At 35.4% G+C, this 12,351-nt stretch overlaps 2 protein-coding genes across 3 annotated transcripts; both read right to left on the reverse strand.

Annotated features, from left to right (window-relative positions):
• Positions 1–496: 496 nt before the first annotated feature.
• Positions 497–6,802, reverse strand: LOC101263660 (uncharacterized). The gene is made up of 5 exons (XM_004232292.4): positions 5,816–6,802; positions 4,707–4,743; positions 1,703–1,939; positions 1,569–1,616; positions 497–1,276 (listed from the first exon to the last, which is right to left on the reverse strand). The coding sequence occupies exons 1-5, from the start codon at positions 6,109–6,111 to the stop codon at positions 872–874; spliced, it is 1,023 nt and encodes a 340-aa protein (XP_004232340.1). The 5' UTR covers positions 6,112–6,802; the 3' UTR covers positions 497–871.
• Positions 6,803–7,796: 994 nt separating this feature from the next.
• Positions 7,797–12,140, reverse strand: LOC101263177 (putative pentatricopeptide repeat-containing protein At4g17915). 2 transcript variants are annotated; one of them, XM_010318018.4, is made up of 4 exons: positions 11,934–12,130; positions 9,947–11,774; positions 9,793–9,857; positions 7,797–8,469 (listed from the first exon to the last, which is right to left on the reverse strand). In XM_010318018.4, the coding sequence occupies exon 2, from the start codon at positions 11,737–11,739 to the stop codon at positions 10,357–10,359; it is 1,383 nt and encodes a 460-aa protein (XP_010316320.1). In that variant the 5' UTR covers positions 11,740–11,774; positions 11,934–12,130; the 3' UTR covers positions 7,797–8,469; positions 9,793–9,857; positions 9,947–10,356. The 2 variants fall into 2 exon arrangements, with proteins under 2 accessions (XP_010316320.1, XP_004232338.1); XM_004232290.5 differs by having other exon boundaries at positions 9,947–12,140.
• Between the last annotated feature and the right edge of the window lie 211 nt (positions 12,141–12,351).

Genomic DNA, 12,351 nt, shown 5'->3' on the forward strand with positions numbered 1-12,351 from the left:
AATTCGAACAACCAAAACCATAAAAAAAAATTGCTAAGGAAATATTTTCTTGACAGTAAAATTACTCGGTAAACAGAGGTCCTAAATTGTCATTTTCTCTCCAGCTTAGTAGTCAATAAATATGACTCATTCAAAAAATCAAGAACAGCAAAAGAGAAAAAACCGTAGGTTGATTTATCTGTAACTTGTACCGCGGTGAACCGTCACCATCTCCACCTCTCTTTGTATGATTGTAATTCATTGGACTATTGGCAATAATGATATTTGGAACAAATATCAACTACTTTCACGCGCTTTATTCTGTTTCAACTTCTTATAACTTCCACGAAAAGAAAAGGAAGCTAAATAGACCAACTCTTTACAGCTAGTCACCAGCCTTTGACATATCATGTTGATGCCATGGAAGAGTCCTGGGAGATGACGGAAATATGACACTAGAGGTGTAGTTGACTACCTTGAGCAATATCATACAGCTAAAGGAGAAAAGAAGAAGAGATTTTGTTACAAAAATATGGAACGAATTTCCTTAGCAAACAGTTACACACAGGTGATGATACATGCAAGAGCTTCTGATACTACAGTTGCACATCTTGCATAATATACAAGTATGGAAGCTCATATGAGTATAAAACTACAAGCTTTTCATGTCAAAATGTTACATTTGATTATACAGGGGGAAAAGGGATGCACTAATTACTTTATTTCTCCCGCACCACTTTATATCTTGATGGCACAGATAACTCAACCATTTACACCTACAATTACGCTCACAGGAACTGCAGTTAATGCTCATCCCTTGTTTGCATAAACAGACACATGTTAACTTCCTCAGGTGATTAATTAATGGTGTTTTCCCTCTGTAATTTAGGAATCACCACACTAAGCCCTTTCTTCTCCTAAACCTGTCAACACGATCTGTGCTCATCCGCGACTTCTCAGGTTTGTTTGACTTCTTAGTCTTTTCAAGTCGACTATCCAAACTGTTCCTTGAAATTTCAGGAAGATCAGGTTTCAGGTCAAACGTGTCGGTGGTACTACCACTTTCGGCAGGTTTACTCTGATTTTCAGACTCTGTTGATGCTTTCTGGGGGCCATTAGCAGCAGGCTTCGGTTTGCCAAGACCAAGAACAAATTTCTTTAGATGTTTGATATACTCTGGGTAAAGTTCAAGATTGCAGTGTCCACCTCCATTTATCCACAAAGGTTCATATTTTTCGTTACATAGCTCCCACAGCTGTTTCCCATGGGAGTAGTCAACAACTTCATCCGCTGTTCCCTATACACGTGTTAAAATTCTTTGAGTAAAATGTTCAAAAACAGAACCTTTGGGAGGCACAAGGCAGAAAGTGTCTAAAGTAGTTTATTAACAGGTAAAGAATTAGAATCGTTGGGAGGTACAAACACATAGAGGATCTACAGTTATTAAATTAACCAGTAACAGGACAGTTGCCCCGCCATCTATCCTGGACCCATCTATACTGTGAGGTATTTGTAAATAGATTGAATTTGAAAGAGATTGCTAATTATGGAGTAGAAGTATAAAAGATTGGATAAGAAGGAAAACTTACATGAATGACGAGAACCGGACAATTCACTGCACTAATCTTGTCAATGTTCTGAAATTAATTGGAGTAATGGAATCAGATTTTACAAGTGGAGATGGAAAAGCATTACGTACAGATAACCACTGAGAGTGTTTTACCTTGTATATGTCAAACCAATATGTCCGCTTGACAGGGTACAAAACTCTTACACCAGACAATATTGGACTATGTAAAACAACACCTCGTAAATTGGGTACTCGTGATGCAAGATCAACAGTTGGGCCACTGCCAACAGATTGACCATAGATTATTAACTGTTCATCTTTGACCTCATATTGCTCCTTTAAGCATTTATATACTGCATCAATGTCCGCGTATGTATTACATTCAGATGGCTGTTTCAGAGAAAGGATGATTTCATTATAATTTAAACAACAAACAGCAACAACGGAATAGACCCATATGAATACCAAATGAGTTCCTAGAGCAAGCAATGAATGAAAAATCCAAGATTAAGAACTGAAACTTTCTTATATACCTGTGTCAGGTCTCACACATATTTGTTAATAACATTAAGCAGAAAACTATATAAAGACAGATTAAGATGTTTTGACGCACAAAGCAACATTCTAATTAAAGTTTGACCAGTGTTGTCAAAAGTGCACTTAGCCCTGAAGCGAGGCTCAAAACGTGTTGAGGCGCTTTGCCTCGCTTAATCTTCATCAAGGTTCTAAGACATACTCTTCCTAGTCAATAAGCCTCTTGTGAAGAGGCGACACTAAACAATCAATACTTTACTTTACGTGAATTGTCTTTAACTTTTTTGTTCATATATATCCTTCATTCATGCTTATAATTATTAGCTTGAACTAATCATATATATTTGAAATTTTCTCACTTTGCGACCTTTTTCATTATCTCACACTTTATTTGCACTTCGAGAGTTCTTTTGTGCTTTTTGGTTTAAATAACACTGAGTTCCACATGGCCAAATAAAGTACCATGGTTGCCAGCATCTAGAAACTAAAGAAATGAGGTAATAACAAAGAATTGTTTAGGTTTGGAAGCCATGCATAAGATTTAAGAATGTACAAAAACCTCGATCCAATTACAGATATAAACTTTTCCTTCTAAAAAAAATTTCTAAGGAAGTCCAACCCAAATTGGTAAAATATTAATGGCTCTAGCTCTTCCTGCATCAGCAGAACTTCGACAAGGCATATGTTTTTCACCTTATCGTATGTATAGATAGTAAGCATTATCAATATTCCCTTGAAAAGATGCTTGAGGGACAACAAAATGCATACTGAAAGGTCTCCCCAAATCTGGTAAGAAAATCAAGATATGTGATGCGTGCTGCAACATATCACATACATAACGTGACAGAGGCAGAAGAAGAAAAAAAGAACAATATTTCTTTCATATATGGATTTCATGAAGGGAACTAGGCTTAAATAAAATTCCAGTCACGGTTTGTCGTGGGAGTTCACTAAATGAAGAAGTGGATGATACATCACTGGTCATTGTACAAACAAGGCAAGCAAGCTCTTCCTTGAGAATTTAAAAATGAACGTTAAAGCTTTTAAGAGTTCATTGACAAACAGCTCCTGTTCTTAGACCGGTTACCGGTCAGGGTTATAGAGAATTTATGACTAAACACAAGCCCATTGCCAATACTACACCTTGGCATTCCTTCCTAGGAACGAAAAAACTTACTATTATAAGACAACAAAAATAAGCAATTAAGTCCAAAAAGTGCATTGCAGGGTTCAGATAATTTGACAGAACCAACTACGTGAACTAGTTTGGTTAGCTAGTGCTTCTAGTTGTGGTTCTAATGAGAAAGGAGAAACTAAGCTGAAGGTTAGGTAACATATGCGGTGGTAATGAAACAGATTAGATGTGTTCTATAATATCTGCCGAGTAATCAATGCTACCTTAAAATAATCAATGTTAGTGTGTTCTTGCAAATAATGCTTTCAAATTATACGACATATTCCTACCCCAGACGCAAAAACAAAAAGAAGGTACAGAGGATAAAGGCGGAGCTGGACACACAGCCCACAGGTTTGGGGGGCAACTTAACTAAGAGAGCCAATCCATTTTGGGCAAGACAAAATAGCTGGTAGGGGAAGTCCCGTGTCTGAGCCGATTGGTCAGACGACGACTACTTCACTTATTGGTTTAGTATTAGCTGCCTTGTCCTTGTATGTTTGCAAGTGAGCAAAAAAGAATACCAGTCTTTATGTTTATTCGCGCATCACATAATCACCCAAGTGATATCCATATTAAATTGACTTGTTGATGTTGTAAAATAGATGAAAAACCATCTGTAATAATAGAGTACAAGTAACATCCAAACTTATCGTTTGGAAATGGTTCTTTTGCATTATTAGCATCAGTTAAGAGATTAATTTCCCTTGGCATTATATATCGTTGTCCAAATTTGGAGTGACAAATTACTGGAGCGATTACAGAGGATAAGATATCTGTTCTCTGACATCAAATTTTGCTTCAGAGAATCTTAGGAGTTGGGAGTTTAAGACCATATAGCAACATGGGTGACAAGTGGCGTTAAATGATTAATACGAGGCCTGAAGGAGAGGTGATATAACATTGACATCATCCATGGTCTTTATACTAAACTTCCATGTAAGAAATCTAGAGAAAATGTTTTTTTTTCTTTCAATAAATAAGAAATCTACCAAAAATGAGCAAACGAACATTTTAAGAAAGAAACCTTCAATTTTTACATGAAGGTTGCATAAGAATTTCATAAATATGATATGCCCACATATAAATCAAAACAAATATAACAATTATATAGCTCAGGGATGAGGACGTTGACACCTGGATTCTACCATATCTAAGCAACATTTACTTTTAATATTCCGAAATTTTAATGCAAGTCCAAAAAGGTAAAATTTAAAGTTCTACCATCACATTCGTCTATTAACAAGTATCATTGCAAGTTAGAGCTGGTTAATAAAGCCAGTTTTCAAAACAGATGTCATTTTTCTTCCTACTAATAATGTTATTATACACGTAACAAACTGAAACTGATGAAGGCAGTGAGGTTTTTCTCTTTGTCCCTGTTTTCTTTATGAAGACGGGGAACAAAAAGTTGCCAAGTATATATGACCAAGGAAGCAGGTATCTAACCTTTCCAGTTGATTGTCCATATCCAGAGTAATCATACCTAAACAAGAAACCATATGAGCAACGTCAGGAGGGTCTGAGAAATCAAACGGCAATCCTACTGTTTAGTTTGACATTAAAAAAGTTCTAGAATTGAAGCAAATGAAAGCTCAATTTACGAAACTAGAGAAAGACAGAGAGACCAGAGGGTTCAACCATAATATTAACTTCATCGGGGGTCTTTCAGATGCAACTCGCAATAGGTCAAATTGCACAGAAGATAGGAAATGATCACGAGTTACTAAAATCTAGTATAGAGTAAACTAGTAAAGCCAAACAAGCTGCTTGCTTGAATTGGACTCCTGGACCTCAAGCTTGGCTTTCTTCTAACGTCTACTTGTTCATCAAATTATTATCCACTAGTAATCATGTATCAACCATAGCATCAATGTTAGGAAAATACAGCACAAAAATAACAATTTCATGACATCTCCACATTATAGGAGAGTCCGTATAAATAGCCTAATGTTAGTCGCATTTCAGAAAATTAGCACGGTGTGTAACGCAGTACAGTTTAAAACAAACAACCTCAAATTTTCTCCAATTTCGTAAAATCTCAAAAAGAATTCTTAAAGCTAGGGAAGTCATGACACGGAGTAAAAACAGCTTATCACCTTACCGGAGAATCAAAACATACAGCATAAAGTAAGTCATGTTTCAGAAACACATTAGACTGTGTCATGCCCAATAAATTAAAGCAAACAACTTCAAACTTTTGTAAAATCTCAACAAAATTCTCAATTTGGAGTATGTTCTACTAAAGATGTCTTATTTCTGCTCAACTAAATGTCTTGGCCAAAAAAATGTTTAAGTATTTTACTTCCAACCTTTGCTCTTATTCAAGAAAAAAAAAAGTGATCCAAATATGAAAGTTACAAAATCTCAATTACTGCATAAGGTGTCTTTCCAATTGCTAGATTCAAGAAAAAGAACAAAAAAAAAAATTAAAACAGAATTAGGACTTAAGAGAAAAAAAAAAGATAAGCTTTAGCTCAGAATCAGATAACGGAAACAAAATTGAGAAACTAGGAAATAAAATTGTGGAAATTAAAAGGGAAGCTTAATTAAATTACCCCATGAGATTAACACGAAGACGGAGGCTCAATTCAACAAAGAGCTCAAACATCTGACCCAAATCAGCAGCATTACCATGAGAATACAGCATAGTAGCAGATGCCTTTGGATGCTTCACATGAACGGCCACGATTTCATTTCCACGGCGAGTACGAAGTTTCAAAAAGTCTACTCCATCTCTCCTAGCTACCTCAGGTATGCTAAACTTGCCGTCGTCGGGGACAACCGTGTAAGACGGCGGAGTCGGTGGGAAGAAGGCGAACTTAGCAGCGATGGAAGAAGTCACTCCTCCCATTATCTACAGTAACTTATCGTTACTGCACCAATCATAAAGCAGCCCCCTTTTCCCTTATCTTCTTCTTCAGGGCGGCGCGTGGAGGCCAAGAGAGGCGCGTGGGGGTTTGAAAATAAGGAATATGCTACGACTAATAAAAGGTTGTTGGAGGAAGAGGGGATATATTGTATAACGTTGGAGTTTTCGGATTTTATGTAAGACTTTATGACTCATAAGTATGGCCGTAACTCGTAAGATGATTTTAATAATACTTTGAATTTAAAATTTAAAATTTAAAATAATAATTTTAAAAATTAATTAAATTGATTCATATAAAGCCAACCAGTAAAGTAATAAGTTTAATTAAGAAAAGCTTAAAATAATTAATTTAAACCATAGCATGTGAAGTAAACAATATTTATGTTAACTGTTTGGTTATCAACTTCGGATTAGAATTTTCTAACCACGATGTTATGATAACTTTAATTACCAAACTACGGAAGAAGGTAATAGAGCTTTTTGACTATTTAACTATTGTAGAAATGCACCTTAATGGACATTAATTAAACATACGTAATTTTGATTACAAATATATGTAGAAGAAAAGAAAAGAAAATGCTAGTTCATAGACATGTTCGAGGAAGAAATAGAAAAGTTGATAATTCATAGGAAAAAGGTTTTCTATTTATATATATTTAAAATGCTAAAATTCAAGGAGAATATCTAGTAAAGTAAAGGTTATTATTCTTGACCGATTAATATTATTTCTTTCATTTTAACTCACTTAATATTTTTTTTTTTGGATAAATTAAAAATAAAAAGTGTCGCGTAAAACAAATAGATTAGTGCAACAAGTTGGAAGATGGAACCAAAGAGAAAAGGTTAATAGGACAAAGTCTTTTCCTCTTTCTTGTGTACTTGCCAGCCCAAGGAATGATAAAGGCCTAACGTATCTATGGAAAACATTATTTATTGGAGAGCATCAATTATCAAAGGATTGTCCTTTTAGGTCAAACCAATTGAATGAGAGAACAGCGTTAATGGAACACGTCAAACATAATCCCATCTGTACCATTTTCAGATTTCCCCCTTTTTTTTTCATAATCACAATGTCTACATAGGAAAATATAAAATTAATGAGATTTTATAGCCATAAGTTTAATCTATTCAAATAATCAAGTTTACAATTAAATATACTTATAACAATTTGCAATTATTGTTTTCAATAATAAAGTTTTTACAAAAATTATTAAGTTTACATAATCCACTCCAGTAGAAGAAGTATTTTCCTTATGACACAATAAGACAATAATCAAAAGGAAAAGAAACCTAAGCTATACTTCCTTTACACTATTTATTACGTAAAGAAATAGTGTCCGATGTGTTTGAAAAACACAATAAGAAAAAAGTTAAAAAGAGAAATGTCAATCTTCTACGCAAAGAAATGCTATAAAGCGCAACTTATATTCAGCCATCGCCAGCTACAATATTTAACTAAAAGTACCTTTTTTAGAATTGTATTGAATAATGATTAATGAACGTGATGCATAATGGAATTATAACTACTATTTCTTTACTCTGTATAAGAATATAAATCATCAAGAATATCTGACAAGTTACTACTAATATATTGTCTTTTTAGGGTTTAAAGTAATACCCACATGAAAATTATGAATGCGTCTTGAAATTTGATGTTCAGTTCAAAATAATTTAGAAGAGAATATAAAAATATGAGAAGTACTGGGCGATTACAAATTAACACGAAAGTCAATATCAGTTAACCGTGGTGAAAGGGTAAATATATACCTGAAAAACACATATCTTATATATTTTTAGGAGGGGTCGAGGTAGATAGAGGAAGAACTAGAGAGACGTGAATTCTAGATAAGAGATTTGTTGTTTGTATAGACTATAGACATTTGGTGTAGGTAAAGGGGAAGATAATTGGGGAGTAATGGACCACCACTGTCACCCCATTGTATATATTTGCACAGCACAATAATAATGCGCAGATCAATCAGTCGCCTTCCATACCTAAAGCCATAGCGGTGGCACGTTGACATGTCACGATGAACAACTACTATTTTACATGACTCTTGTTTCCGCATTCTGCCAAAAATGGACCCTCTCTGCCTTTTTTTTTCTTCCCATTTTCTCCGCCTGATGTCACTCTTCATTCATCTATCCGTTGCTTTAGCAATCCACCACTCATTAATCTTTTTTACTTTTAATAACATCCAACCAGGTAGTATTCTCATCAACTTATGCACATCTCGACTATTACACGGTACACGCTAGTATTGGGATTTGAGCCTGCACGACCATGTGAAGTTTTGGTTCTTCCTATGTGTATTCATTATGTCAAACAAAATGAAAATCCTGCACGAACCAAAAAGATGTCTTCAGAATATAAGTTCCAACAGCAACTGCTGTTAGCAGTGAAGAAATGATATCTGAAATGTGGAGTGACTAGCCATGCTTAACTTCGCAAAGAACAGAAGAAAAAAGGAGGCATCACTTAGCACAACTCCAACCGTAAATGACTCCCTCTATGCATCAAACTAGATGCAAATTCCAATGTTCAAGTCGTTGTCTCATAATCCACAACACAAAAATATGGATACCTCCTCTTTGTCAATATGTGTGAACGGAAAACAAGCAAAGACCATAAAGCAAGTTACACAAGGACCTCAAAAAATTCCCTTCATATAGGAAGTTTGGCTAGATGACTGACTAAATTTGCACGCAATTCAGGTCCAAAGACCCAATTTTCTATCTTAAGCCCTATTAGCTCTCTTCAGAGAAGTGTATCGAACCAACTCATCATTGTAGATCAACCAGCCTCAACCCTACTTTTAATTGGAAATGAAAGATCAACAAATGAAACATAGGAAAATTCAAAATTCTGATTCATTTAAATAAAAATTGACATCAAAAAGCTGTCTTATAGAGGAAGACTAAGTGATTCTCTAATTTAGTGATTTCTAGAAATTAACAATTAATGCTCCATTAAGACTGCTTTAGATCAACTAAGTTCATTGAGTGTCCAAAGTGACCAAGTTCTCCTGAGTGGCCAATCTGATGAACCAAATGCTAAGAAAGAAAAGTTAGCAAATGTAGACATGAAACGAAGGATGGTCCTTCGAGGACATCTAATTAAAGAAACAAAGGATGTAATAACCAGATAATTTCTTATATATCATCTAGGTCTCTGCTTTTTAGGGAGCACTCCTTCAAGTTTCAAATGATTAACCTCTACCAATTGAGGTTGTTATTTCACATTATCTCTCAACTCCTCGGAGTAAGACTAACTAAGACCAATATCCAGAAACGTATAGGAATGACTTAGTCCCAATTTTTCGATTTATACTAACTTCGTATTTCAAACAGGAGAAGCAAAAGAAAGAAGATGGATATACTGCAAAGTAGTAATTTATAAGGTCAAAGTAATTTTTTAGCAACAAAACCCTGCAAGTTTACCCCAAATAAAGCTCAATTCATCTGTAAGGCAAATTTTCTATGACTATTGAAACATGAATAAGTGCCTCTGCAAATATCAAAGATCTCAGCAGGGATTATCACATATGTGCAGTTTAGGCAGTAGAAAATGGAAGTTGCAAGGAAGACAAAGGGGCCCTTAAGAATAAAAAAAGCAGGATCCAGGACTACAGAACTCATCAAGAATGGTAGGAAATCTCATACCATTTTCCCCTGATCAATGTCTTGGAAGATGCACATTCCTGGACAGATATTAGTTGCATCGTCACCTAAAATATACCACCCAAATGACAGTTACAAAAGAGATGAGACATCACGGACTCAAAACAATACTTAGTAACTAATAGTTGGGACAAACCTGAATTGTCAGCATTTCTTCTACAGCAAGCAGGCTGAAGAATATTGTCTGATGGTATGCCTATATGAACTCATACTAGATTGTGCAGCTCCAGTTGGGTTCTTCCCGTGGAGATAGAGCAACTGCGCCTTGTAAGCTGAGAAAATAAATTTTATGCTTGATCCATCCGCATCTGGAAAAGAATCTCCAAAACTATCATTTGTCTGCTCAAAACTAACATCAGTACGTCATTGTGTTTGCCTTTTACAAGAGGAGTGGATACTTTTACCCACTTAAAACTGGTTATATAGGTTGTATTCTCAGTTGCATTATCTCTTGAATTTCAACTTCCACAACATCGTTATAATGTAGAACTCTTAGCCAATAAATAAGGTTAAAACTTCAGTGGCAAAGTTGATGACCATTATTTATCAATAATGCAGAAGCTTAGCCATTTGGATTTTAGACTGGACCTTCCTTGCTTCATGCGTAAGTCCACAACTACGAAGACCATCAATAACAATTCGTTTATCTGATTTAAGAATTCTCATGCCACCTCTAATACACGATAGTAGTAACTTAGATGCTGCGCGAAACCTCCTAGCTTGGCAAAGACCACGAACTATGGTAGAGTAAGTAACAGAATCTTTTGTATCCATTGACTCAAATATATGTGTAGCATAATCCAATTGACCAGTTTTACACAACCCATTGATAAAAGAATTCCACGCAACCAAGTTAGAATCAAAACCCGTCACACTCATACGGTTCAATTGTTGCTGGGCCTCTTGGAAATTACCAGTTCTGCACAAGCCATCAATCCAGATAGCATGGGTGAACTTGTCAGATTCCAAGCCTCCATTTTCTGCCTCATATAACAACTTATAAGCATTATCCAGCTGACCTTCCTTACAATATACATTAAAAATGGTATTGAAAGACACAATGTCAAGGGTAAAGCCACTTGTAATGATATATCCCAGGTACTCATTGGCCTCAGTTATCCTCCCAGTTTTAAGTAACATACTTGTAACTGTACAGTAAGCAAAGGCATCATATGTATATCCTTTGTTTCTCATCTCTGCAAAGATTTTAAGGCCTTCTTCAAATTGTCTATATCTGAAGCAACATTTCATTACTGTTGTATAAGTGATGGCATTCGGGATATGACCTGATTCTACCAATTCGTTGAGGAACTCTCTTGCAACGTTTCCTCGTCCTGACTTGCACAACCCATGAATAAGAATGTTGTAAGTTACTAACTGAGGAGTAAATCCATGACGCTTTAAACTCCTAAATAGCATAAGGGCATTCTCAGTATATCCATTCATACACAGCCCATTAATTAAAATACTAAATGTTGCAGAATGAACAGATATATCTTTCAAAAGAATATCTTGAAAAACCCTGTAAGCTTCATCTGGCTTTCCGAATTTAAAGAAACAATTCATTAATGTGTTGTAACTCCAGATATCAGGAAGAATTCTCATCTCAAGCATTTCATCAAACAGGTCGAGACATTTAGATAACAGAGAATTTCTAGTAGCTCCGGCGATCAAAGCGTTATAGGTAATAACATCAGGGTTAATTCCAGCATCCTTCATCCTATTAAGGATGGAATAACCAGCATCTATGCCAACAAAGCGGCAATATGCAGCAATCAATGTATTGTAAGTGACAACATCTGGTTGCAATCCAATTCGTATGCCATCAACTATAACAATTTCAGCTTTCTCTAATTGTTTGGCTTTACAAAGAGATGCCACACAAACATTCATTAACCTTGTTGATAATTTATCTTTGATTCTCCGCATCTACTCAAAACAGTTCACACCTGAAATCTGAACAACTTTTCGAACAAAAATGACAGAATTTATACTTCTCAGATATCAAATGCTTATGAAATCGCTGTTTGAAAGGAAATGATCAATGCACATGAACATATAAAAAAAATACAGAATCACCGATTTGCACACAAAAAACAATGCATAACTGAAAGAGTAAATACCTAAAAACAACGAACGAAATCAATAGCCTTTGACCCGCTATCTAGCAAGAGAATGAGAAAGAAAATTTCAAAAAGCTCTCTTTGCCAGTTTCTGGACTTCCGCTGAGCCAACAGTTGCCGCCGGTAGAAAGACCACCGGGAAATTTCAAAAGACTTTTGGCTGAGTTTTACGAAGAAAGCCCATAAAGTATATCAAATGTCAAGTACATCCTTAATGTATTGTAATTAAGAGGACTTATGGTAAAAGTATCAAAAGGTGAACAAGTTTGATCCAAAGTTACTATGTCCGTCTAAAAGTAACGGTGAACCAAGCATGTGAATTGCACGTGCCTCATTTTATGGACAACTTATTTGTTTTTGATAAAGGGCGTGAATTAAAATGGTAGCTTAGATCAACATATTATTCTTGATATAGGCA

The sequence above is a fragment of the Solanum lycopersicum genome, chromosome 2 (assembly GCF_036512215.1).
Source record: "Solanum lycopersicum chromosome 2, SLM_r2.1".
NCBI classification, from domain to species: Eukaryota; Viridiplantae; Streptophyta; class Magnoliopsida; order Solanales; family Solanaceae; genus Solanum; species Solanum lycopersicum.